This window comes from Phocoena sinus, chromosome 1, assembly GCF_008692025.1.
Source record: "Phocoena sinus isolate mPhoSin1 chromosome 1, mPhoSin1.pri, whole genome shotgun sequence".
Classification (NCBI taxonomy): domain Eukaryota; kingdom Metazoa; phylum Chordata; class Mammalia; order Artiodactyla; family Phocoenidae; genus Phocoena; species Phocoena sinus.
The window spans coordinates 118,198,432-118,226,249 of record NC_045763.1 but is presented as its reverse complement, the minus strand read 5'-3'; the positions used below and the strand labels follow the sequence as shown (position 1 = coordinate 118,226,249).

The 27,818-nt window shown below is 47.7% G+C and overlaps 3 protein-coding genes across 10 annotated transcripts in view; all 3 read left to right on the top strand.

Moving 5' to 3' along the window:
- The first annotated feature begins 681 nt into the window (after positions 1-681).
- On the top strand, positions 682-6,655 carry USF1 (upstream transcription factor 1). Of its 7 annotated transcripts, none has more exons than XM_032627177.1 (11): positions 682-893; positions 2,994-3,086; positions 3,460-3,509; positions 3,674-3,789; positions 4,048-4,149; positions 4,389-4,584; positions 4,835-4,922; positions 5,060-5,118; positions 5,265-5,359; positions 5,609-5,737; positions 5,898-6,653. In XM_032627177.1, exons 2-11 carry the CDS (start codon positions 3,079-3,081, stop codon positions 5,985-5,987), a joined length of 933 nt encoding a protein of 310 aa, XP_032483068.1. In that variant the 5' UTR covers positions 682-893; positions 2,994-3,078; the 3' UTR covers positions 5,988-6,653. The 7 variants fall into 7 exon arrangements, with proteins under 7 accessions (XP_032483068.1, XP_032483095.1, XP_032483122.1 ...); XM_032627204.1 differs by having other exon boundaries at positions 774-893; positions 3,674-3,758; XM_032627231.1 differs by having other exon boundaries at positions 837-893; positions 2,994-3,101; positions 5,898-6,654.
- A 272-nt stretch (positions 6,656-6,927) lies between these two features.
- On the top strand, positions 6,928-8,344 carry TSTD1 (thiosulfate sulfurtransferase like domain containing 1). Of its 2 annotated transcripts, XM_032635309.1 has the most exons (4): positions 6,940-7,038; positions 7,246-7,368; positions 7,882-8,044; positions 8,148-8,341. In XM_032635309.1, exons 1-4 carry the CDS (start codon positions 6,963-6,965, stop codon positions 8,197-8,199), a joined length of 414 nt encoding a protein of 137 aa, XP_032491200.1. In that variant the 5' UTR covers positions 6,940-6,962; the 3' UTR covers positions 8,200-8,341. The 2 variants fall into 2 exon arrangements, with proteins under 2 accessions (XP_032491209.1, XP_032491200.1); XM_032635318.1 differs by lacking the exon at positions 7,246-7,368 and having other exon boundaries at positions 6,928-7,038; positions 8,148-8,344.
- Positions 6,998-27,818, top strand: part of F11R (F11 receptor) — a 43,936-nt gene continuing 23,115 nt past the window's right edge. Inside the window, exon 1 of the mRNA XM_032635249.1 lies at positions 6,998-8,523. Coding sequence (XP_032491140.1) covers positions 8,475-8,523 — 49 coding nt within the window. The 5' untranslated portion in view covers positions 6,998-8,474. The remainder of the gene's footprint in view (positions 8,524-27,818) is intronic.

Here is a 27,818-nt window from a genome sequence, read left to right as displayed (position 1 = left end):
AAGAGAAACTTATATTTACATAATGCTCATTATATGCCAGTAAAGGCTAGGTATTCTATGTGCACAGAATCTACGCTCTTGATTTTATTTGGTCCACCTAATAATTCTATAAGGTTGGTATTTGTAATCTCCATTTACAGATGAGGAAACCAATGTTAAGTCAAACGTTGCCAAAAGTCTCAGAACTAAGAAGTGGCAGAGGTTAGATCTGAGACCCGAGTTTGTCTGGCTCCAGAGTGTGAACTATTCCTATCACACCACACTACTCCAAATCCATTAAGGGTAGGTCTTGACTGAAACGAATGGGAATCAAGATACCTCTCACAGAAACTCTGAGCCTCACAAAAACCATAAGCCTTGGGGGTCTTTGGGTGACCGCTAACGCTAATACAAATTCTATGTGTGCCCAGATATGTCCTAATCTCCAATTAGAAAACTTAAAAAAGATGTCCTTTGTTAAAGATGGCGCCTCCATCCGATGTCCCTCTCTTGATCTAAGCTGGCCTCTCTCACTCCCTTCTCCTGGAACTAAAAAGGCACTGTCCAGCAGAAAAATGGTAGCACCAAGTTAGTCGTCCTTCTCCCGTTCTTGGACTAGGACGAAAGCGACTACGACTTCAGAGCCATTCTCCCGAGATCCCTGACCACTGCTTCTTCCCCGCCCCAGCAACACCCACAACACGCCCCCATCCAAGCCCTCATCAAGATGGAGCGAACGGAAGTGGGGCGACTCAGAGGCTGAGTAAGCTGGGCGGGTCCAGAGAGACACTTCCGCCCCTCACCAACATGGGCGCGGGCCGGCAGTGCGCATGATCAGCTGTCTTTGGAGATACCCCAGTCCGGAGAGGGAGAACACGGTTGGGGGAGATCGGCGGCTGAAGCTGCCTTGGCCGGTGAGTGCAGGACACGGCGGGAGTCTGGAGACTGGGTGCGCCGGCGAGGCAGAGCAGCCTCTATTTTGTTTCCGTTTTTTAGGTTCAGGAACTCCTGGGGCGGAAGCCTTTGTTTTGAGGGAGGGGGCCGTGCCTGGTTCGTTATCTCCCCCTTTTGTGGGCCGAACTCACTCCCCGCCCCCGGGCGCACAAGTCCCCGCCCTCCCGCGCTGCTATCCGCGAGCCGATGGGCCGGACACTGCGGGACCCGCTGAGCTCCCGGTGTCCTTTCCTACCTCTGCGGATCAGCGGAGGCTGGGGGTGAGCCCGGCCGGGCTGGCCAGGTCACCGCGCGGGCTCCTGGTCGCGCGCCTGGCCGGCGCTCAGCTGCTGAGCGCCTACTGGTTGGTGGGCCTGCAGGGAGACGCCGCATTCTCAGGCAAGGTCTAGGCGCCTGACTTCTTTGCGAACTTGATTCTTTTTCCCTTTGTGTCGAGACTTAGGGCTCTTGCAGGGCCCTCGTTCCCTGAGCGTGCACGCAACAACATCCTAGCCGCTTTCCGTGTCGCATACCCTTAATGCTCAGGAAATGCTTCCCGATGTCCAAATAAGATTTGAATAAGTAGCCTGATCCCGTTGCTGGGTGTCCTCAGAGGCTGCCCCTGTCTGACAGCTGTGGGCCATAGAGACGCCTCCTGTGCCCTGGCCTCTGTTTCATTGCTTCCTTCTGCTGTCAGCGCTGCAAGCCTCAGAGGGGCACTTCCTCCGCAGGTTTGAGGATGGAGAGGTAGGTGGTCTCGAAACTCTGGTGCTACTTCTCCCTTAGGGACTGGGATCTTCTTGCAGCGCTACTTCCTCCGGACAGTTTCACTTTCAGTTCCTTTTTTTTTTTTTTTTTTTTTGGTTAACACTGGATACAAGCTTTCCATGGCTAATTCGCTGAAGATAAAGGTCTGGGGGACCTTATGGGTAGAGAACTTACAAAAGTCTTACCCCTTTCCTGTCGGGATTATTTTATTGCTTTGTACAATGTAGCTGTTTTTTTCCTGGAGGCATCTGTCGGCTTGGCCCTTTGTTTTTCCTGCCCGCCTCCCCAGTCCGCGCCGCCCCCCGCAACGGGTGTCAACGGTCTTAAGGCAGGCACCTCGTAGATGGATTCCTCCCCCATTGTCTCTTCTCTTTCCGAACCCCGAACCTGGAGTTTCGCCCCTTTTTGCTGAGGCTCAGTTGATTTGGAGTTGTCATGGCAACATTTTAGCAACTGTGTTGCTCTACAGGAAGGCTTGGTGAATAAAATTGTAGCAGCTTGAAGATGATACACTTGGGCTTTAGGGTCTTTAATGAATGACATAAAGCTGGACTCCCCAAAACAAGAGCCCTGTCAGTAGAAAGGGGCCCGAGGGCCAAGTCTGGTCTTTATGGTTCCGGAGGTTTTTCCAATGGGTTTCAGGTTTCCCTTTCCTAGATTTGAGGACGGGAATTTCTCGGTGTACAATATGTGCCTGAGAGGCTGGAAGAAGCGTCAGCATCCATGGCCCTGTGTTTTGTTTTTTTTTTTTTTTTCTTTTCTGGCGGTACACGGGCCTCTCACTGTTGTGGCCTCTCCCGTTGCGGAGCACAGGCTCCGGACGCGCAGGCCCAGCGGCCATGGCTCACGGGCCCAGCCACTCCGCGGCGTGTGGGATCCTCCCGGACCGGGGCACGAACCCGTGTCCCCTGCATCGGCAGGCGGACTCTCAACCACTGCGCCACCAGGGAAGCCCGGCCCTGTGTTTTTTGATAGCTGTGGTCTAAACATGGCCCTTCCTAATCCCCATGTCATGGCAGATCGTAATAGCTTTAATAATAATCCATCCAGAAATATGTTGTTTCTCAGTCTTGCAGTATAATTATTCCCTCTCCATCAGGAGATGGAGTGATAATTGGAGAGACACGGAGCACTATTTGTAGAGTTGCTTTTTCAATCACTGTAGCCAGCCCTCAGTATCAGAATAGAGAAAGCTGATTGTCGCCTGCAGATGACTGGTTTATGTTCCTGGATGTGTCTTCAGGGAGCCTAGGTTCTAGAAACAGGGGAGCTTTCAGTTTCCTAGACTCACTAGACTCCCTGATTCCTACCAGGACTTAGCACTCAGGCCTGTGAGGCAGGAGATACGAAGACTTCCAAAGAAGGACCAATTCCTCGGATGTGCCCCCTCACAGAGAGATGAAGGGGTGAGTGAAGAAGAGGTAGGGTCTGGGATGGGAGATGGGAGGCCTGGGAGAATGCAAAATGGCTAAGCGCACTGGCTCTGGAGTCAGGCAGACCTAGATTTAGGTCCCAGCTACATCACCCTGCTATGTGATCTGGTTTCCAGTTTATAGAATGCAAGTAGTGCTACCTACTCATAGTGCTGTTCTTAGTATTAAGTAAGATATTGCCTGTTAAGTGCTTAGCTCAGTGCTCAGTAGATACTAGCTCTTGTTATTCTAACCTAACCTAGCACCTGTTGGGAATGCCAGTGAGTTTGGGAGCCATATGTTACTGGGCCAGTGAGCTTTGAATTCACTTCTTCCCTTATTCTTCCTCTTGTCCCTTCACAAACAGGCAGCAGAAAACAGCTGAAACGGAAGAGGGGGCAGTGCAGATTCAGGAAGGTGAGTGGGAGAAACGGAACTGAGCTGAGACGGAGAGCCCATCGTGGCCTCTCCCCCTACCCCACGGGCCTATCGCCTGTGCAAGCTACTCCTTTTAAATGACACGCAGGTGCAACAGAGGGAGAACAGCAGTAACTCACAGACTTGTCCTTTTCCTAATTCAGGTGCAGTGGCAACTGGGGAGGACCCAACCAGTGTGGCTATCGCCAGCATCCAGTCAGCTGCCACTTTCCCTGACCCCAACGTCAAGTACGTCTTCCGAACTGAAAATGGGGGCCAGGTAAGGGAGGGGGCCAGGTGGCTGCAGGTGTTACCTGGGGTTGGGATTGAGGGAGGTAATTGAACCTGTCATGGGTAGAACCTGGTTTGGAGGATGAGGTGAAGATGTGGACTGTTTGGGGGGAAGGGGATGGGGGTCTCTGAAGGATTCTTGTTTGGAGGCCCTAACCAAGAGAAGCTTTATGAGGGCCCCTGGAATCCCTAGCACTTACTCTGTTGTTCCCTCTTCCCCTCCTTCCCCTTTCCTCCCTGCCTCTAGGTGATGTACAGGGTGATCCAGGTGTCTGAGGGGCAGCTGGATGGCCAGACTGAGGGGACTGGCGCCATCAGTGGCTACCCTGCCACTCAATCCATGACCCAGGTACAGGGGTATGGGCTGCAGAGGGGACTAGAGCTCTGAGTAGTAACATGAAGAAGGGAACCAATAGGATAGGTGTGGCTAGGGATAGGGAAGCATCTAGGGCTGCCTTGACCCAAAGCACTAGGCTCTCCCTTTCTGGATGTTTCTCCCTCCCTCCTCCCAAGGGATAGAAGCTGCATAGTAGCTCATGGGAAGTATTTAACTGTCACTTGTCTCTGTTCTCTTGCTCCCCTTCCCAGGCTGTGATCCAGGGTGCGTTCACGAGTGATGATGCAGTTGACACAGAGGGGACAGCTGCTGAGACGCACTATACTTACTTCCCCAGCACTGCAGTGGGAGATGGGGCAGGGGGTACCACATCGGGGAGTACAGCAGCTGTTGTTACCACCCAGGGCTCAGAGGCACTACTGGGGCAGGCGACCCCTCCTGGCACTGGTGAGATATTATGTGAGGATGCTGGCTGGAGGGGCTAGGATAGGCTGTGGGACATGGCTGGTGGGCAGTGGGCCTTCACTCATGATCCCTTAAATGATCACAAAGACGTGGGCAGGCAGTGAGTCTGGGACTGCCCTTCCAGCAGGAGGCAGTATGTCCTTCTTAGAGGAGGGTCCCAGGGCCTTGGCCTTAGAGCTTGGTGAGGTTCCTAGGCCTATGTCCTGACAGAACCTACCGTGCATCTTCATAGGTCAGTTCTTTGTGATGATGTCACCACAAGAAGTGTTGCAAGGAGGAAGCCAGCGCTCTATTGCCCCCAGGACCCACCCTTATTCCCCGTGAGTAACCCGGTTTCTTTTCAGTTACCAGAAATGGTCTTGATTCTTTCCAGATTTGGTGTAATTCCTCACCCCAAACTCCAATCTCATTTTTTTGACCCTCCCTTCACTCTGGCCACTCTGGGCTCTGTTGCTAGGAAGTCAGAAGCTCCCCGGACAACTCGGGATGAGAAACGCAGGGCTCAGCATAATGAAGGTAGGTATGATCTGCGTCTGAAGCTTGGAGCTCTCTGGTGGGATTGGGGGATAGCCGTGATGTTGAGGGGAGAGGTTAGGTAATTTTACCCTGGGGCCTTTGGTGAGTTCTCCCTGAGTCACCTTGTCCTCTACTTTGCCCCACAGTGGAGCGCCGCCGCCGAGACAAGATTAACAACTGGATTGTACAGCTGTCCAAGATCATCCCAGACTGCTCCATGGAGAGCACCAAGTCTGGCCAGGTCATGGAAAGACCCTGGTAGTGGGCAAGATGCCTGAATTCTGTCTCCTGGTATTGTTTCCAGAAATGGTAGAGAGTGGGCACACATGGCAGTAGTCTTTTCCTATCTCTCTCTGAGGTTCCTGAATCCCTGGGAGATGTTATTTCACCATCCTTAAGGGAAAATGAGGTCCAAAGTGTAAACATGCTTTTGGAAAGCAAGCCAGGTATCTTATATCCTAGTCCTCATTTTGTTGGCTTTTTCTTACAGAGTAAAGGTGGAATTCTATCCAAAGCCTGTGATTATATCCAGGAACTTCGGCAGAGTAACCACAGGTTGTCTGAAGAACTGCAGGGGCTTGACCAGCTGCAGTTGGACAATGATGTGCTTCGACAGCAGGTCAGACCCCCGCACCCTCAGTATAGCTGTCCTCAGCCTCCCTAACCACTAACCCAGCTTGGGCCTCCTCCTCCTCACCGGTGGGTGTCCCGGTAAGTTCAGGGACTTGGCTGTGCCAACTTTTCTACCTATTTTCCTTACTGCCTCCTTCCCGTGGTAGGTGGAAGATCTTAAAAACAAGAATCTGCTGCTACGAGCTCAGTTGAGGCACCACGGAGTAGAGGTCGTCATCAAGAGTGATAGCAACTAATTCTGGGGATTCAGAGGCTTTGGGCCCTACAGCCCCTTTCAGAGAACTGCAGATAGCCCAGGAGCAACAGGCTAACCCCGTGCCCTTTCCTTCACTGCCCACTTCTGGCATGGGACTGGGGGGAGTTCAGAAGGCGTGTCTTTGAACTGAGGCCCTGTGATATAGCAGCCTGCAGTGGTGTGAAACACACACGTGGATGTGTGCTGACCTCCTCGCCCAACCCCACCGTGCAGCCCCTGGGCCCTTGTGCTCCTCTTGCACAATGCATGTGCTGTCTCCATGCTGGACACTGGACACACTGAACTGGGGGGCTTGCCCTGTGCTTGCTTAAGAGTGTCAGCAGAGGGTCTGCTGACAAGCAAAGCTCTGGCTTGCCCCAGGACACTGGTGCTTCCACTGGTTCTTCCTTTCCCTGGAGCTCAGATGTGCACCTGAGGACTCTGGGGAACAGGCTTCAGCAAGAAGTGGGGATAGGATGCTTAGCAGTGGCTGCTGCCCCAGGAAGAGGAGATTGGCCGGCAAGCAGCTAAGGCCTATGCAGAAGTCTCTGGAGCCAGGGAGAACAACAGGCAGGGCCCACTGGGGGCCTTACCCTCTTGTGGGGACGGTTCCCCCTCCCTTTTCTTTCTTTCCTTTTTTTTTTTTAAGATAAAATATTCAGAGCCACAACTGTCTCCGTTTTTTCTCCTTTTATGGGCCCCAGGGCTGGAGGGAGGGGGCACATTGTGCTTTGACCAGTAAGGGTTGGGCCAAGGTTAGGGTGGGGTGCTGCTCCTGGACTCTGAGTCCTACTACCTGGGCCAGACCGGTGTGTCGTTGCCCGCCCACGCCCGGCAATCGCGAGGATTTCTCTAGCGGGCGTGTGTTAGGGCCACCGGGAACCGGTGCTGCAGGGGGCTGTGCGAGAGGCGGTGCCTTCGCTTCCGGTTCCGGTCTCGGCTTGGCTCCGGCTCCGGCTCTGGGAGGGCGGGGGAGATGCTGCGGGCGCCCAGGGCGCTGGCCGGGGCCGCATTCCTGAAACTCGCGTTTGCGGCGCGCACAATGGCTGGAGGTACCTGCAGGGGAGACCTGGAATCTCGTATAGGCTGCGCGTGGAGACCCCCGGTGGAGGTGCACGCGGAGGGAGGCGCAAAGGGGCGTGGCGGAGGGCGTCCTCGCTCACCCCCGCCGGGTAGGGGCGCGGCCAGGTGAGGGGGTGCCGCTGCAGCCGGGCCTAGCAGTCCTGCTCCCCTCAAGGCTCTCGTGCCCCCTGCCTCAGAGCCCACGGTCTTGCTCCCTGAACTCCGTTCGCTCCTGGCCTCGGGCCGGGCCCGGCTCATCGACGTGAGATCTCGGGAGGAGGCGGCAGCTGGCACCATCCCTGGGGCGCTCAACATCCCGGGTATGGGATTGAGAGGGGAAGCCCTGGTGGTGGAGTAGAGAGGCCGTCCAGGAGTGTCGCAGCCCATGGGACCTCACTTAGGATGGTGTGGGGAAGGCACTGGTTACGGGGCTCCGGTATTCGGTAGCTCCGCAAACTTCCCTTAAGAAGGGTTGATTGGAGGCGGATCCTGGCCGCGGAACTGGCCCTTCAAGTTTGAGGGGATAACAGGCGACATGGAAGTGGCAGGCCAGCTTCTGTACACGCTCGATCTCCCCAAGGCTGAATGCCTGAGTTTGCCCGCTCCTCACAAACTAGGGAAGTGGCTTCCCTTCAAAGGTTGTGTGGCTGACTTCCTGTGCAGGTAGGCTGTATCTTGTCCTTGCGGTTGGGGGGTGGTGGTCACCGTGTGTTGTTTTGGGGCCCCCTGGAGATTTGTTCGACCGCAGGACCAGTCCTTCCAGGCCCAGCCTCAGAGCCTGAGATTGCCAAACTGCCGGCTTTCCATTCTGTCCTCTCGACTCCTCCTGCCAGTGTCAGAGTTGGAAACTGCTCTGAGGATGGAGCCCGCTGCTTTCAAGGCTTTGTACTCCACCGAGAAACCAAAGCTGGAAGATGAGAACCTCATTTTCTTCTGTCAGAAGGGCAGGCGGGGCTTTCAGGCCACACAGTTGGCCCGGGGCCTTGGATACAAAGGGTATGGGGATGGTGTGAATTGCTAGCTGGGGCGTGACTGGGGACTGCCTCCTGGGCACGGCCTCCTGGGCTTGTCCTTCCCTCACCCCTCTTTCTCTCCACAGGGCTCGGAACTACGAAGGGGCCTATAGTGAATGGTTCCAGAAAGAAGGTTAGGTAGAGGGTGGCTTATTGGATGCTCCCTCCACCCACCCATGGCCTCCTTCACTGGGAGTGATGAAGGGGCTGACTTGCTGGGTCAGGCAACTTCTTATAGTGCTGTGCACCAAAAGCAACAAATAAAGAGCAGTTAATTAAAGTATTGGAAGCACCTAATTTGTCAGGTGGACTGAAAACAGTTCTAATCTTAATCTAGACTTCATTTCAGCCCTAGGTTCTTCTTCCAGCATTCATCTGCTCCTGCACCCTCACACACCAAAACCAAAACGAAAATGGAAACGCCCAGCAGTTTGCCGAGAGACTATAATTCAGAACCACCTGGTAGTGTGTTTATTTATTTATTGGCCGCATTGGGGCTTGGCTGCTGCGCGCCGGCTTTTCTGTAGTTGCCACGAGTGGGGGCTACTCTTCGTTGTGGTGCGTGGGTTTCTTACTGCAGTGGCTTCTCTTGTTGCGGAGCACGGGATTTAGGCGCGTGAGCCCAGCAGTTGTGGCACATGGGCTTAGTAGCTCCGCGGCATGTGGGCTCTTCCCGGACCAGGGCTCGAACCGGTGTCCCCTGCATTGGCAGGTGGATTCTTAACGACTGCACCACCAGGGAAGTCCCCACCTGGTAGTTTAAAAAAAAAAAAAATGTCTTGGGCCCCATATCAGATTTGGAGTCTCGGCAGCGGGAGCTGGGCATTAGTGGTTTTACAAGCCCCTCAAACGATTCTGATGTGCAGTCAGGAGCCAGAACCACTGCTCTAGACCAGAGATCGGCAAACTATGGCCCCACTTGGTCTTGCTGCCATGACCGTTTGCTCACATATTGTCTATGGCTACTTCTGGCTAAAATGGCAGAATAGTTGTAACAGAGACTGTATGTTCTTCGAAGCCTAACATTTTTACTATCTAGTCCTTTACGGAAAAAGTTTGCCCACGCTTGCTCTAGATCTTCAGGTCCCCAGCCCCAACCTCACTTCTCTCAGACTTTGTCACTGGATTGAGAAAATGATAGGGCTCTCCCAGGCAGTCGTGTGAAGGAATGGATGCCACTCTTAAATCCTACACTTGTGTCAAACACAGATCCACAGGTATGAGGAGTTCCTCCTGTGCCAACAGAAAGAGGTCCCAGTTTTTAGCAACACCGTTCTCTGATCCCACAGTGGATTTAACAAAATTTAACTGGTAAAAAAAGAAAAAAGAAAAGAAAAAGCACATGTTTACTGAGACAAAGTGCAACACTATACAGTAGGTATATAACTTCCCTCTAGCATAGTTCATGGTTTAAAGCAGCAGTCCCCAACCTTTTTGGCACTAGGGACTGGTTTCGTGGAAGACAGTCTTTCCACGGACCAGGGGTGGGGGTGAGATGATTTGGGGATAATTCACACACATTGCATTTATTGTGCACTTTGTTTCTATTATTGTTACATTGTAATATATAATGAAATCATTCTGCAACTCACCATAATGCTGACAGGGGGCGGCGCTCAGGCGGTGATGCGAGTGACGGGGAGCGGCTGTAAATACAGATGATATTCACTCACTTGCTCGCCTGCCGCTCACCTCCTGCTGTGTGGCCTGGTTCCTAACAGGCCACGGACCGGTGTTGGTCCGTGGCCCGGGGGTTGGGGACCGCTGGTTTAATGCATATGGTTCCAGACCTTCTAAATATATATATATATATATTTTGCGGTACGCGGGCCTCTCACTGTTGTGGCCTCTCCCGTTGCGGAGCACAGGCTCCGGACGCGCAGGCTCAGCGGCCATGGCTCATGGGCCCAGCCGCTCCGTGGCATGTGGGATCTTCCCGGACCGGGGCACGAACCCGTGTTCCCTGCATCGGCAGGCAGACTCTCAACCACTGCGCCACCAGGGAAGCCCCCCCTTCTAAATATTTTAATGGCAGAGTTTTGACTTCTTAAATTTGATTTACCAAAGTTTTATTCCTTTTTTTGTGGAAGAAAAGGTTGAATCAGAGATGGACCCAATTTTCTGATTTTTCAAGTTTCTGGAGAAATTCCTTCAGACATTTCCTGTATTCCTTGCCTTTCTCTCACCTTTTCCCCTTCTGCCTTTCGGGGGACTGAACCCAGCCCTCATACTTCTTTTATCTCACAGTCTACACTGCACACTGTACGAAATCTTCCATTCGTCTGAGCTCTCCACCTCCTTTCACAGACCTATTTCACTCTCCCTGAAATAGTCACAATACTGTTAAAATACTGAGCTTAGATGGACATTGTTGGATCGGAGATGAAGTTGAAATATGTGAAACAGTGTAGTCTAGGGTCTGGCAAATAATAGGTATCAGTTACTCTTTCCCCAAATACCCAAATTCCTTTGGTTCTCAGACTAGTTGGGAAATTTTTCATGGGATCTAATTTCCTTCTTTGAGTCTTTTTTTTGACATCTTTATTGGGGTATAATTGCTTTACAATGGTGTGTTAGTTTCTGCTTTTTAACAAAGTGAATCAGTTATACATATACATATGTTCCCATATCTCTTCCCTCTTGCGTCTCCCTCCCTCCCACCCTCCCTATCCCACCCCTCCAGGTGGTCACAAAGCACCGAGCTGATATCCCTGTGCTATGCGGCTGCTTCCCACTAGCTATCTACCTTACGTGTTTGGTAGTGTATATATGTCCATGCCTCTCTCTCGCTTTGTCACAGCTTCCCCTTCCCCTTCCCCATATCCTCAAGTCCATTCCCTCTTTGAGTCTTAACTTTCTTTTTTCCCTCCTCAAGTTTTGTAATTTGATTTCTTTTTTTATTGAGGCATAATTTACCTACAATAAAATGCACTGGTTTTTGGGTTTTTTTTTTTTTTGTCACACGGCATGTGGGATATTAGTTCCCCGACCAGGGATTGAACCCGTGCCCCTTGTAGTGGAAGCATAGAGTCTCAACCACTGCACCACCAGGGAATTCCCTAAAATGCACTGTTCTTAAGTGTTCTGTTCATTGAGTTTTGACAATCGTATGCTTACAGGTAACAATCATCCTAAGCAAGATACAGAACACCAAAATCCCCCCCATTTCTTTAGGGTGCTTTGCCAGTCAGTTCCATCCCTAATCTCTTTCTAGGCAACCATTTTCTATCTTGTAACTAGAAAACTAGTTTTCTAGCTTCCTTACTGGCCTGCCAACCTACACTACTTGCTTTCTTCAGTTTAGCTGATGAGGGTTAGAGAGGATCCTGGAAGTAAACTGAGCTGGCCCACGACATGACCACGCCCTCCGGCTTGATCATTGTTAAGAGAACATTCCTCTTTCTCCCTCATTGACTATATGGTTCATAATCTTGATAGGCTGTGCCAAGCCATTACCTTGCCCTTTAACATTCTCTTTCCCTTTCCTCGTAGCTAACTATTTCAGCAGGTGAGGATGAAGAGCTAGAGCTTACCAGCTCTGTCTTTCCCCTGCCTTCTCTCTTTCCATGCTACATCAGACTCCTCTCTTTCACCATATTTTATCTACCGTAGGTTTGTGTTGACTGTGTCATCATATCTACTACATTACGTTTTTTGTTGTTTATCTCTCTCAGTTGATTGTGAACTCCTCAAAGGAAGAAACTGGCTTTCATTTCCTTACCTCCAGTGCCTGGGATCTGAGTTCTCAGTAGGTGTTTGTTGAGCATAACTGGCCTCCCCACTTTCAGAATCTTCTAATGCCAGTCTTTCTGAAACATTGCTGCCTGCGCAATCTTAAAATAACATTTTAATCTTATCAGTCAGAGTTGATAATTTACAATAGGTCCTTGTTGCGTAGTGGCTCAAGCACACGTCCTGGCCTGGCATTTCGAGCAGTCTCTAGTCTGGGTCTGGCAACACCCTGCCTTTTCAAACATATCTTTCAGTGCCAGCTCCCATCAGACTAGTTTCTTTAGTGGCCCCAAAGTAGACCCTACTCCTTTCTGACCCTGACCTTTACTCAAGATTTACCCTGTTTGGGAAGCTGCCAGCCTCTTTTGTGCCACACTCAATTTCACAAAAATTAGAAGAATGTATTTGGCAGGACGCTTGCGGTCTTCATCTAGAGGGCTTGTAAACTGAAGGAAAAGGGAGAAAAAATAACCAGATAAGATTGTATAACCGATCCATGAAGGACAGAAGAAACAGGAGAATGGTGGATAAGGCACACACCTCTATGTAGCACTTAACACACTGTATTATAAATTATGTGGTTCTTCCCCTTTAGACTGAACTCTTTTTTTTTTTTGCGGTACGGGGGCCTATCACTGTTGTGGCCTCTCCCGTTGCGGAGCACAGGCTCCGGACGCGCAGGCTCAGCGGCCATGGCTCACGGGGGCAGCCGCTCTGCGGCATGTGGGATCTTCCCGGACCGGGGCACGAACCTGTGTCCCCTGCATCGGCAGGCGGACTCTCAACCACTGCGCCACCAGGGAAGCCCTAGACTGAACTCTTTAAGGGGAGGGACTGTTTATCTTATTTTTGTATGGACAACAATGAAACCAGAACCTGGCATAAAGGAGGTACTCAATAGATGTTGAATTTTTATTGTGGTGTTTAATAATTCCCAGGGGGGAAAATGCAAGGGGAGAAAGTTGGGAATAATACTCACGAATGGTGTCATGGCATGTTATTATGTAAAGAGCAAAGGCTATGAATCAGAGTTCTGAGTTCCAGTTCTGACTCAGCACTACTTAGTGGTCACTGCAAGTTACTTTTTAACTATTCCACTTCTCACTTTCCTTATCTATAAAATGGGGGTTAAAAGACTATCTCTTTGGATGGTTGTGAAAGTTTACTGGGATAACATATGTAAAGTGCCCGTCATTTAAAACGTGTGGATTTAGAGATGTACATATGAGTAAACACAAGAAGATAAATAAAATAGCATAGATATCATTGAAACTTGATGGAAGGGAACTTATGACTGGCAGTGGAAAAGTGGTTTTTTAAAAATATTATTTATGTTAACTTACAAGGGGGTTGTTTTATTTATTTATTTGGCCGCGTCAGGTCTTAGTTGCAGCATGCGGGCTCTTTCATGGTGGCATGCTGGCTCTTTGTTGCAGTGCACGGGCTTCTCTCTAGTTGTGGTGCACGGGCCCCAGAGCGCAGGTTCAGTAGTTGCGGCATGCAGGCTTAGTTGCCCTGTGGCATGTGGGAACTTAGTTCCCCTACCAGGGATCCAACCCGTGTCGCCTGCGTTGGAAGGCGGATTCTTAACCACTGGACCACCAGGGAAGTCCCCAAAACTGTTTTGTTTTGTTTGTTTTTTAAAGAAAATATATTTAATAGAACAGTCAGACAGTATAAGTGTTCAGCTTGATTTTTTACACACTCATTTAACCACTGCTGTGGTCAGAAAACATACACTGTGATTTGAATCATTTGAACCACGTTGAGACTTGCTTTATAGCCAAGTGTATGGTCAATTTTTGTATATGTTCCATGAACACTTGAAAAGAGGGTATATTCTATAGTTTTGGGGTGTAGTGTTCTATATATGTCAGTTTGGGCCAGTTTATTATTTTGTTCAAATCTATAGCTCTACTGACTTTTTTTATCTGCTTATTCTATTAGCTACTTATAGAGGTATGTTTAAATCTTTCATCATGATTTGAACTTGTCTTTTCTGCCTTTTTTTTCTGGCATTTTAACTTGTATATTTGGAGACTATGTTATTATATGTTACAGATTTAGGATTGCTGTGCTTCCTCCGGAATGGATCCTTTTCTCACTATGTCCTTCTTTATTTCTGGTGATGCTTCCTACCTTAAAGTCTATTTTGTTTGCTGTTATTACAACTACACCAGCTTCATTTAGGTTAGTGTTTACATGGTAATAATAGACCATGTCTCCTGGAATTCATATTAACCAAAGAAGAAAACACTAAGCACAATTAGACACAAGAAAAGCAGATTTTTTTAATTAAAAGAAAATATCAGTTAAGCTTCATAGCGAGACTCTAAGGAGAATATGCGTCAACAGAGTTGAGAGTCTTCAGAACCTAGACTTGATAGTATTTCCCAGTGGGAAGCCCTTCCAGCTCATTTATTCCACTAGTTTTCCCCATCCTAATCATATTCCTCAACCTATCAAGTCCTCCAATTAATTTACCTTACCCAAATTTCACTATTATTTTCCTCATGATTTTATTTTCCTCCTAATCTAGTTGATTCCATGCATGGCTCATCATTATCATCGTTCCTTTGCATAACTGGGACTAAGCTTATCAAGAAAATTCAAAACCAATATGAAGAAAATGTTAAAACATGATGAAAAGACCTTAAAAGAAGACTTGCACAAAAGAAAAGACTTAAAAGGTTCTTGGATAGGAAGACTCAGTTCCATAAATATATCAGTTTAGTTGAAATTAAGAATAGCCAGAAAAATCTAGAAAAAGAACATCAGTAAGGGGGAGCAAGCCCTACCAGCTATTAAAATATATAATAGTTAGCAATTAGATAGATGAGTTCCAAACCCCACACTGTATACCAAGATAACTTTCAAAGATTTAAAGTAAAAATGGAAACTATCAAGAAGAATTATTTTATTATCTAAAAGTGGGGGAGATATCTCTAACTTTAAGTCAAAATTTAGAAGCCATGAAAGAAAAGACTGAGAAAATACAAAACAAGCAAGCCTCTGTGTGGTAAAGACAAACATCACACAAGTCAAGTCAAAAGACAAACAGGGGACTTCCCTGGTGGTCCAATGGTTAAGATTCCATGCAGGGGGCACGGGTTCAATCCCTGGTCGGGGAACTAAGATCCCACATGCTGCGGGGCCAAAAACAAACAGCAAACTAGGGGAAAAATTCAACTCATAGCATACGCAAAGGGCTAATTCCTGGAATATATAAAGAGCCCTTACAAATGGATAAGAAAAAGACAACTATCCCAGTAAGAAAGTGAGCAAAACAAATGAAGAGACAGTTCACAGAATACACATGATTCTTAAACCTACAGGGATGCTCAGCTTACTCATAAGAGATACAAATTAAAACTAAACTGAAGTTTCAATTTGCATTTATCATTTTAGCAAAAATTCAGATGTTTGATAAAACACTTTTAGCAAGACTGTGGGAAAATAGATATGCTAATAGATTATGTAAATATAAATTGGTACAACCTCTATGGAGGGCAATTTGTCAATATCAATAAAAATAATTGTAAGGTTGGATCTTAACGGCACCGCGAAACAGAGGAAAGCTTTAAGTGAGCTTTATTAGGGAGCGCTCCCGGGTGAGGTTCACTGGTCCGAGAGAAAGGGGGCCAGAGAAGTCGCACCCGGGCGAGGGTTGGGCAAGATTTTATAGGGAAAGAAGGGAAAGGGGTGTGGTGAATCTGGGAGGGCGCAGGGTATTCCTTATTTGGTGGTCTTTTGGGTATCCTGGGGGACCGTTAGTCCCGCCCCTCGAAAGGCGGGAAGGCTGGGCTGGGTTCAAAGTCCGCAGGTCAGTTCCTGGAACTGGGTGGTCCGGAATGTCTCCAGGGCAGTTTCTGGAACTGGGTGGTCCAGAGAATTTCGGTCTGATGCAACCTGTGAATCTGATTGTGTTCCCCTGCCTCGGGCCAGTTGGCCTTACATCCCGACATCTTTGGTGTAATGGGGCGGCGTTCTGATCTCTGGCTACTTCATGCTGAATGGGGGCATCGAAAGGGGAGTTGGGCGACCAGAGAGGTCCGAGGCTTAGGGGAGACCAGTGGGGGGTTCTGTAGGAAGCAAGGTGTAAGGATCGAGGAGCATTTGGTTTGTGGCCACCCGAGAGACTTCCTCCATGCGCCTGTGAAGGAACCTAAGAAAACAGGAAGCAAACGTGAGCAAGATACAGATGAGAATTAAGGGGCCTAAGATTGGTGTTAGCCAGGTATAGAGGGTGGATCAACACCAATCGGGAATTGGGGAGGCGGACTGTTGGTGTTTGCGTTGGAGTTATTCTCTTAAGTGATGGAGGGCTTTTACGTTGTCTTCGACGAGTCCTGTTTCATTGATGTAACAGCAGCATTCCTCCTGTAGGAAGAGGCAGGTACCTCCTTTGTCGGCCGTCAGGAGATCCAGGGCTCGTCGATTTTGGAGGGCAACTCGGGCTACTAAGGTGATCTGGCGCTGGAGAGAGATGGAGCCGGCGGAGGCTTCAATGACTAGCTGGAGTTTATGTTCTAAGTCGAAGGGATGTTGAAACACTATGTGTTAAGAGCTCCCCACCCCGCCCCCGAGGCCAGCAGCGACCAGGGAGGAGGCGAGAGAGATGCCTGCGACCAGAGGAAGAAAGATAGCTCTTTTTCGTCGGGTAAAGGGCGGCGTGATTAGCGAGGAAAATTCGGCTTGGCTATACAGTGTGAGTTGTGGGACGAGAGTAACGGGGATACATGGGAAGGGGGAGGAAGAATTGATCTCTTTTTTGAGGGAACCATTGCACCACAAAAACGTGCCTGGTGATGCTTCAATTGATGTGCTTACCGTGAGGGATGAGTTGCAAAGAAACCCAGTATCAGCTAGATCAGGGCGGCTGCCATAACAGATGGTGAGATTTTTTGAATCAAGGAATATGGGGAATTTTAACGGGGAAAAAGGTGGGTTTTGGGAGGTGTAGGAAGTAGAATTGAAGGGCGGGTCGAGTGGGACAGCAGCCAAGGGTGGCCGGCCAGGCGAGGCACATAGAAAGCAGTCGGAGATGTTACCTATTCCTGTGTGGTTGAGTATCTGTACTGCTTGACGGACGAGGGTCAACCAAGAAAAATGATCCTCTTTGTGTTCGGGGTGAGGTAGTTGGTGTCTTAGGGCTTGTTCTGTTTCCTGGATGGCAGTGGCTTGTTCGCTCAACTGTTAGATAACTTTGGGAATCAAACTGATATATGAGCGAAAGACCCTGATAGAGCCCATGGGGTAGGCATCAGTTGCCCATCGGTAGATTTTTCCTTGTACCCCTTTTACCCATCTTGTGTCCCAGAGATCTTTGATGTTGATGAATAATTGACACTTGCCATTTGTGGTGAGCAGGTGGGATTGTCGGAGCGAGCTCCTGGTATCTAGTTTTGCCACATGGATGTTACATGAGTGATAGGGGCACCCCCCCATAGGTCTCATTCCACCATTGACAGTAGTCTCGGGTCTGATCGTAAGTGAAGCAGACAGCGGGGGTGGACCGGTCTGGAGTGGGAAGGATGGTTTGCCATCAATACCCATGACCGAGATCTGGGAAGGAGAAACTGGCCCGGAATAAGTAGGCAGGACCGAATAGGTAGCCCCCGTGTCCACCAGAAACGAGATGGACTTAGCCGCTACCTGTAGCGTTACCCTGGGCTCGGCGAGGGTGATGGGGGTCTTCGAGTCCGGGCGCCGTCAGTCGTCAGCCAATCGCAGCAGTTCGAGTGGTAATGCCGTTGGGTCGGCCTGCCCCCCGCGTGGAGACGCTGAGGGAGGGCCAGTCGTAGGGCAGTCACTCTTCCAGTGGCCCGTTACCCCGCAGCTGGGACGGGCCTTAGAAGGAGGTTGGGGATTGGGACGTTGGCGAGCCCAGTGGCCTTCTTTTCCGCATTTGAAGCAGGCCCCCGGCGGGGTTGCCTTTTGCGGACCCCGTGGATGCTGTGATCCATGGGAGATGGCCGGCCTTAGGGCGGCTACAAGAGCTTGGGTTTGGAGGGCCACCTTCTGGTGCATCCGAGCCTGTCGGCTGGATTCTGCCAAATCCTCACGACCATTATAGACTTTAAAGGCCATTTTTACCAGATCTCGAATAGGGGTTTGGGGGCCGTCTTCTGCCCGTTTTAATTTCTTTCGGATGTCCGGGGCTGATTGGGTGATAAAATGGGTGGCTAGGACCGCTGCCCTTGCCGGGGTGTCGGGGTCCGGCCGGGTGTAGAGAGGTAAGGCCTCTGTAAGGCGATTGAGAAAGATAGCTGGATTTTCGTTAGGTTCTTGGGTTATCTCTTTTAGTTTTTCAAAATTGACTACCTTATGAGCGGCAGCCTGCATGCCAGCCAGGAGGCATTGGATCATGAGGTCGCGTTTACGGCGGCCATCTTGGCCATCCTGGTAAGTCCAGCCTGAATCGGTGGCCAGGTACGGCAGTCGCTCCGACAGGCATGGAGTTGTCGGCAAGGTGAACCTGATCTGCATGGTTTCGGGCAGCAGTTTGAATTCTTTCCCTCTCGTCAGGGGTCAGAGTAGAAGATAGGATCACAAAGGTATCGTGCCAGGTTAGATCGTAAGCTTGAGAGAGATAGCGAAATTCTTTGATGTAGCGGGAAGAGTCGGCAGAAAAGGAGCCTAATCGTTTTTCAATTTGAGAGAGGTCCTGGAGAGAGAAAGGGACATGGACTCTGACCAGTCCTTCCGCTCCTGCTACCTCCCTCACAGGGCAGAGGAGATTAGGAATGGGAGTCGTGAGGGCGTGTATGTGCACTAATTGGCGAAGCAAGGGGCGTGGGAGGAGAAACCGTCGAGGGAGGCGGCGGAACGGTTGGAGGGGCCGGAGCGGGTTCGGGAGGAGGAGGCACCGCCTCAGGGTAGGGTGGAGGTTGGAGAGGAGCTCTGGAGCGGGGAGAGGCGAGAGATTCGGGTGGGTCGGCTAGTGGAGAGGGGTCATCGTCAAAGGAAATTAAGGGCTTGAATGCAGGAGATGTCTGTTTGGCAAGAAGGATCTGGGAAGTGGAACAATCGAAGCAAAGGGAGGGGCGGGAGCGCAAATACCAAAAAACCTGGACATAGGGGACCTCGGACCATTTGCCCGTCCTGCGGCAGTAATTATCTAGATCACGGAGGATGTTAAAATCGAAAGTCCCTTCAGGATTGATTGTCTAGAGGATATTGTGGCCAGGCCACAGTGGAATAGAAAATAAGCCATCGGCAACGGAGATCTTGGGTGAAGCCGAGGGCTGTAAAATTGGCTAGGAGACACCCCAGGGGCGTCTTAGAATCTGGTTTCGATTGTGAGGTTCCCATGACCCCCAGTCTGTCCCTGAGTGAATGGAGAGGAAGAGAGGCGTCCCTGGTCTCAGTCTCCAATTCACGGCAGGTCGGAAGGCGGTCAGGCGATTGGGACGTCTCCACAATCACCCGAGGCCCGGCGCATCGGAGAGCGGTCAGGCAATCGGGACGTCTCCACAGTTGCCGGAGGCCCGGGGAGAGGACGGAGGAATCCCTGACGCGGCCGCGATTAAGGACAGGGAGTCCGGTGGGCAGGGACTCTGAGGGTCGGAGGGAACAAGGGAGGGGGACTTACCCCGTTTTCTGCCGGATCGGGTGGATGAGTAGAGGTTCCCTGGTTGTCTCCTGGGGGAGGGAAGGAGCGGCCCGCGCGGTAACCCGCGGGGCTTGGTACCCCTCCCGGGTTTCGGCACCAAATGTAAGGTCGGATCTTAACAAATGGCACCGCGAAACAGAGGAAAACTTCAAGTGAGCTTTATTAGGGAGCGCTCCCGGGTGAGGTTCACTGGTCCGAGAAAAAGGGGGCCAGAGAAGTCGCACCCGGGCGAGGGTTGGGCAAGATTTTATAGGGAAAGAAGGGAAAGGGGTGTGGTGAATCTGGGAGGGCGCAGGGTATTCCTTATTTGGTGGTCTTTTGGGTATCCTGGGGGACCGTTAGTCCCGCCCCTCGAAAGGCGGGAAGGCTGGGCTGGGTTCAAAGTCCGCAGGTCAGTTCCTGGAACTGGGTGGTCCGGAATGTCTCCAGGGCAGTTTCTGGAACTGGGTGGTCCAGAGAATTTCGGTCTGATGCAACCTGTGAATCTGACTGTGTTCCACTGCCTCGGGCCAGTTGGCCTTACAATAATAACCGCGGGCTTCCCTGGTGGCGCAGTGGTTGAGTCTGCCTGCTAATGCACGGGACACGGGTTCGAGCCCTGGTCTGGGAGGATCCCACATGCCGCGGAGCAACTAGGCCCGTGAGCCCCAACTACTGAGCCTGCACGTCTGGAGCCTGTGCTCCGCAACAAGAGAGGCCGTGACAGTGAGAGGCCCGCGCACCACGATGGAGAGTGGCCTCCCCCCCCTTGCCGCAACTAGAGAAAGCCCTCGCACAGAAACGAAGCCCCAACACAGCAAAAGTAAATAAAAAATAACTTAATAAACTCCTACCCCCAACATCTTCTTAAAAAATAAAATAAAATAAAATAAACGCTGATTAATGACAATGACCTGAAAAAACATATTAAAAAAAAAATAACCGCATATATCCTTGGACCCAGCATTCACACTTCTGGAGATTTATCGGACAAATAACCTTGCATCCGTGTGAAATGATATATGTATGTGTTTATTCATTACCTTATTTTATTTATTTATTTATTTATTTTTTGGCCGCAGCACGCAGGGATCTTAGTTCCCGACCAGGGATTGAACCTCTGCCCCCTGCAGTTGAAACACAGAATCTTAGCCACTGGACCACCAGGGAAGGCCCTCATTACCTTATTTATATTAGCAAAAGACTGGAAGCAATCCAGGTATCTATAAGTTAAAACTGGCTAAACAAACAACATTATAAGCGTACGATAGAATATTATGTAGCCGTAAAAAAGAATGAGGAAACAGTGCATTTGCGAAGGATCTCCAAGACATGTTTCAAGTGAAAAAAGAAATGTAGTGTAAAAAAAAAGTAAGATAATATGAATACGTGTTTATAATTGCTTATATTAGCAAGAAGAAACTCTGGAATGACACAGAGAGAATTAGTAAAATGCCACTCCCTTGAACACCTCTTTAGCATCCCTGCTGCTTTCTCCATCCACTTATTAGGAAAATCCCAACTGTGGTCCCACCCAACTAACCACTTACACTTTTCCTGCAGTCAAACAGCTGGAGTAAAATTCATACCAGCTTGACTGGTCTCTCTTTAAATTTATGTCCAAAATATCTAGTAGGCACTTGATACTGCTCACCAGGCCTGATACACTTCCCTAGTATGTTCAGTTTCTGTCTCTGCTTCTCCCCACTCTTCAATCTCCTAAACTTCCTTTTTTCCTCTGTGCTTTTAGCTAATGGCTTTACCTCACGCTCCAGAGAACAGAAGGCAGACCAAATTTTCATCATCTTCCCACCAGCAAATGTACCAACTGTACCATATACTTCCCTCTTGTCATGGTGGATGGTTGTCTCTGCTCCCTTTTGACCCTCAACTTGGGCTCTGGATCCCATCTCCTGTCTCCTCAAGAACTTGGTACCGCAAATAACCCCTCTTGTTTCATACAGCATTAATTTTTTCCTTTATACTGGGTCATTGTCATTAGCAAACATCATTTCCACGTAAACAAAATACCTGCTCTACCTTCATCCAGCACCCTTCCAGCTGCCGCTTCTTTTTTCTGCTGCCCTTCTCAGCAAAATCTCTCTTGAAGTGCCTGTAGCCATAGTCTATATTTCTTCGATTTACATTCTCTCCTCAGCCTACTCCATACAGGTTTTATTGTTTACTCCGCTGTTCCCCTGACACTTCTTTCAAGGTGACCCATGAACAATTTACAGGGATTAGACATTAGATATATGTCTAATCCCTGTACATATCTAATCTCCTCCCCTGGGTAGGTGAGGGGGCATGTCTTTGGCCTAGGTGCCTCTCTTTGGTGGAGGCAATTCCCAAAGAGACCAACAGCTGGGGAAATTGTTCTTCATTTCTGAAAGGGAGTCAGCATTACTACAGTATGTTTGTATGTACAGAAAACCCTACATTCCAAAAAGGATAAAAGAAAAAAAACATGTCAGGGCTAAGGGAAGATTGAATAGCATAGTCAGGTGAAGTCAGGATAAAGTCAGGTGAAATGAATGCATGTCAATTTTTGGACTTGCATTGCAAATTTGGGCTTGGTCTTCCTAGAGAGTAAAGCAAAATGACTAACCAGATTGATTATAAAATGTAAGGCATCCATATGACCAGCATATGACAGAAGCACACCATCTCTCAACAGGAACCTCTGGAAATATCAGTACCTAGAGTGCTATTAGTGTACTATACCAGCTCAGAAAGAGGTCACTTAAGGATTCTGTTTTCAACTCTGTCTTTCTTCAATATTTTTATTAACTTATTGAATTGGGTCATAGATAGCCTGTGTATGAAATCTGCATATAACACAGATTCAGGTGCAACTACTAATATACTGGATGACAGAATCAAGATTTATATTTAATAGTCCCTTCCAGAATTTTCTACTTTGCAGACAAACTCACCAGTCTGAAGTTTACAAAATCTGGCTTTCAAAAAAGACTACAGAAAACAAATGTCAATGATAATGAAATTTTAAAATTTATTATTTATTGAATCAACTTTATGGGAAAAGGAACCTGGTGAATATCAAATTATTTGCATGTCCCAAAATTACTTTCATGCTTTGTAAATATTAATATATACATAAATGTTTTATATGGAAATAACTGGAATACATGTTATTTGTATTTACTTTAATCATTAACATTATTACATGTATACTTTTCTGTATATTAATTCATTTTCAAAACAAAAAATATGAAATTGAGTGGGTATAAATGCAAAATGTACTTTGGTTAAAAACAATAGTATAGGGACTTCCGTGGTGGCGCACTGGTTAAGACTCTGTGCTCCCAACGCAGGGGGCCCGGGTTTGCTCCCTGGTCAGGGAACTAGATCCCACATGCATGCTGCAACTAAGAGTTCGCATGCCATAACTAAGGACCCTGCCTGCCGCAACCAAGACCTTGTGCAACCAAATAAATAAGTAAATAAATATTAAAACAAAACAAAAAAACCCCCAGTAGTATAGATATAGTATGTGAGAGACCTGATTTAATAGTAGTCCAAGTGAAAATAAAAGGCTTATGGGTTTTGGTTTGCGGCAAATTGACTATAAATAACTTAGTAGTTATTTTAATATTAATGTTAGTTGTTATCTATAATATTAATAATCATATTTACAAATGCATTAAAAAATTGAAGTATAGTTGATTTATAATATTATATTAATTTTAGATATACAGCATAGCGATTCAATATTTTTATAGATTATACTCCATTTAAAGTTATTACAAGATAAAGCCTATATTTCCTGGTGCCGTACAATATATTTTTGTTGCTTGTCTATTTGATACATAATAGTTTATATCTCTTAATCCCATACCCCTATCTTGTCCTCCTTCCCTCTCCCCACTAGTATCCACTAGTTTGTTTTCTATCTGTGAGTCTGTTTCGTTATATACATCTGTTTGTTTTATTTTTCAGATTCCACATATAATGATAACATACAGTATTTGTCTTTCTCTGTCTGAGTTATTTCACTAAGCATAATACTCTCCATGTCCATCCAAGTTGTTGCAAATGGCAGAATTTCATTCTTTTTCATGGCTGAGTTGTATTCCATTGTGTGTGTGTGTGTGTGTGTGTGTGTGTGTGTGTGTGTGTGTGAATGTGTGTATCAATCACATCCTGTTTATCCATTCACCTGCTGGTGGACACTTAGGTTGCTTACATATGTTGGCTATTGTAAATAATGCTGCTATGAATATTGGGATGCATCATGTATATTTTCAAATTAGCATTTTTGTTTTCTTCGGCTATATACCCAGGAGTGGAATTGCTGGATCGTATGATAGTTCTAATTTTAGTTTTTTGAGGAACTTTCATACTGGCTGCACCAATTTACATTACCACCAACAGTGTACAAGGGTTCCCTTTTCTTCACATCCTTGCCAACATTTGTTATTTGTAGATGTTTTGATAATAACCATTCTGACAGGTGTGAGGTGATATCTCATTGTGCTTTTGATTTGCATTTCTCTAATAACTAGTGATGTCGGGCATCTTCTCATGGGCCTGTTAGCCATTTGTATGTCTTCATTGGAAAACTGTCTATCTGGGCTGTTTTAAAATTGGGGTTTTTTTTGATATTAAGTTGTATGAGCTGTTTATATATTTTGGATATTAACACCTTATTGATCATATCATCTGCAAATAGTATTTTCTCCCATTCATCAGATTGTCTTTTCCTTTTGTTGATGGTTTCCTTTGCTGTGCAAAAGCTTTTAAGTTTAGTTAAGTCCAATTTGTTTATTTTTACTTTTGTTTATTTTTACTTTTATTTCTTTTGCCTTAGGAGACAGATCTAAAAAAATATTGCTACGATTTATGTCAAAGAGTGTTCTGCCTATGTTCTCTTCTAGGTCTTTAATCCATTTTTTTTTTTTTTTTTTGCGGTACGTGGGCCTCTCACTGCTGTGGCCTCTCCCGCTGCTGAGCACAGGCTGCGGACGCGCAGGCTCGGCAGCCATGGCTCAGAGGCCCAGCCGCTCCGCGGCATGCGGGATCCTCCCGGACCGGGGCACGAACCCGTGTCCCCTGCATCGGCAGGCGGACCCCCAACCGCTGCGCCACCAGGGAAGGCCCCCATTTTGAGTTTTTTAAAAAAGTTTATTTATTTTATTTTATTTTTGGCTGCGTTGGGTCTTTGTTGCTGCACACAGGCTTTCTTTAGTTGTGGTGAGCGGGGGCTACTCTTCGTTGTGGTGCGTGGGCTTCTCATTGCGGTGGCTTCTCTTGTTGGGGAGCACGGGCTCTAGGCACGCAGGCTCAGTAGTTGTGGCTCGCGGGCTCTAGAGCGCAGGCTAAATAGTTGTGGCGCATAGGCTTAGTTGCTCCACAGCATGTGGGATCTTCCCGGACCAGCTCGAACCCGTGTCCCCTGCATTGGCAGGTGGATTATTAACTACTGTGCCAACAGGGAAGCCCTTGAGTTTATTTTTGAATATGGTGTGAGGAAATGTTCTAATCTCATTCTTTTACGTGTAGCCGTCCAGTTTTCCCAACACCACTTATTGAAGAGATTGTGTTCTCTCCACTGTATATTCTTGCCTTCTTTGTCATAGATTAATTGACCATAAGTGTGTGGGTTGCAAATGCATTCTTAGACTGTAAATAATAAGAGTGATGGAAATAGCTACCATTTCAGTACTTAAAATGTACCAGGCCCTGTGCTAAGCATAGTACATCAATTATATTATTTAATTCTTATTTTGCCATAAGGTAAGTCATATTACCATCATCATAACTACCTTCAGGTTGGAGAAAGTTTCAGACAGATGTGAGCTGGCCAAGGTAGCTAGATTGGGGAACTCGGTTTGAACTGAGACCTGTCCATTCCATAGAGATGGTTTCTCCAGTGCCTGGTTCAGTTCTTGGTAGAGTAATAAACAAGAGGTTATCCAGAGGAGTGAGAGTAATTGGGGGGTGGCATGTAAATCTGTGCTATTTTAGGGGGTCCCAGGAGAAAGAGACCAGGAATGGCTTTCTTGACATAAGAGAAGCCATTTTGACCTAAGCCATTTTGTGATGTAAGCCTGGCCGCAATTCTTGCCCCTTGAACAGGTCTCAGTAATTAATGATATTAAGGGAACAAAGGAATGTGAATGCTAGAACAGAGAAAAGGCCGTCAAACAGTAGTGCAGTGATAAAGCGGAGTCCTAGTTCCTCCTCAAGGGATATACATAATAATATATCCTTGAGTTCTGTAAGAACTAAGGCCCCCAACCAGGTGGAGGATGGAATGATGATGTTGACCCTCCCGACTTCAATTAGCTAAAGCTTGGACTCTGTTGACCTTTGCCCCAATTCTGTGCTGAGTTCTCTGCTCAAGCCCCTTTATGAATATGCGTGTACCCTTAGCTTAAAAGTTCCCCAGTTTTGCTGTTCAGGGAGATGCTGCTTTGGGAAAGATCCCCGGTGTTCTCCCTACTTGCTGCTAGTAATAATAAATTCTTGCTTTTCCCTATCTTTGGCTTGGTTGTGTCTATTGGCTCGACACCCACCAAGAGGTGAAACCAGTTTTTGGGTAGCAATATGAAGACTATTTGAAGGATAGTTTAGCTTGGAGAAGGAAAGGAGGCTCATAATAAGAATCTTAAAATACTTAAAGGAAGGGCTGTCATTGGTAAAGAATAATGATACATTTTGTGTAACTCCAGAGAGCAGTGTTTGGAAGCAGGAGACATATTCCAGTTTTGTTGAAAGAATATTTTAACAGTTAAAGAAAAGGGAGTTTCCTGGTGGTCTAGTGGTTAGGATTTAGCACTTTCACTGTTGTGCCCCAGGTTCAATCCCTGATCAGGGAACTGAGATCCCGCAAGCGTGCGACATAGACAAAAAAAAAAAAGAGAGAGAGAGAGAGAGAGAGAGTTATTCAAAGAGTTTAACCAGGGCTTCCCTGGTGGCGCAGTGGTTGACAGTCCGCCTGCCGATGCAGGGGACGCGGGTTTGTTCCCGGGTCCGGGAAGATCCCACATGCCGCGGAGTGGCTGGGCCCGTAAGCCATGGCCGCTGAGCCTGCGCGTCCGGAGCCTGTGCTCCGCAACGGGAGAGGCCACAACAGTGAGAGGCCCGCGTACCGTAGAAAAAAAAAAAAAAAGAGTTTAGCCAGAGGATGTTTAAACTCTTGGTGTTTGTATTGGCCTTTCTGTGAAGGGTGAGAGGATGACTTAAATGACCTCTAAGATGACCCTTCTACCCTTCTAAGACTGATCTCAGAGTTCTTTAAACCCCTGCTCAAGTTCCCCAATCATAAAATTTTCTCTGACAATCACAGCCCAGAGTGACTCTCTAAGCTCTTCTCTCTGCTCCTCTTTACTCTCTGACTTAATTTCATGTATATGTCTCTCTCTCCAAGAGTTTAAATTCCCTTGAGGGTAAAGAACAGAGCTTTCCAAGTGGCAGGCACCCAAATATTTGTTTCAATTTAGTAATACAAAGTTTCTCTTTTGGTTACATTTTGTCCTGTTTCCTGTATTAGTCTTGGAAGTAGATTGTAAGCCATTTGAAGTCAGGGATTGCGGTTTATATTTATTTGTATTCCCCCACAGTACCCAATAGGTGCTTGATAAACATTGCTTTAAGTTGCGTGAAACCAGAAGTAGACTTTTGGCCCAAAGGAATGAGAACAAAGGTGAAAGAAGCAAAAGGTCAAAGAATACCACTGTTTTGGATACAAGCGTGGACCTCTTACTTGCAGTGAGATAAGGCTCAGGAAGTTTTCCCACAGGCAACGCGGATATACTAAGATTACAAAATAAAATCATTATAACATAGAAACTAGAAATAGTAAAGGTGTTGAGCACAAGTTTCAATTAAAAATGATGTAACAGTATAAATATTAACAGAAAGCTTGAGTATCAACATAGCCTATAGAAAGAGGGTTTAGTCAGCACCCAACTGTTAGTGAGAAGATAAGTAATTCTGAAATGCAGAGGTCTGCTGACTGATTAAACAAATGTAAAGGACATATCCACAGTCACTCAGTGATGTTTATAGAGCGTCTGTAGGTCAGTTTGTATTATCTGGGTTTGTTTGGTAATGTGATTCTGCTTTTCCCACTATTGAATTGAGCGCTCCTTTTCCCTTTTCTCCTCTCAGCGCAGCCTTGAATGCTGCGAATGGAGTGGACAGAGGAAACAGTTTGGGGGGGGTAGTGTCAACATATCATTCCCCACTTGTCTCCTGGTCTTCTCCCCCAACCCTTGCATATTAATACATGTGGTTTTCACTTGCCAAAGGACGGGACCAAGGTTTCTGCAGCACCCAGCAATTTACATTCGAACACACAAACAAGAGAACTCAGGCCTGTCTCTCTCGAGTCCCACAGTACGACTACCTTCCCTACCACCTCCTTTAAGGTATTCCTCTAATCTTCCAGCTCCAACTCAAAACC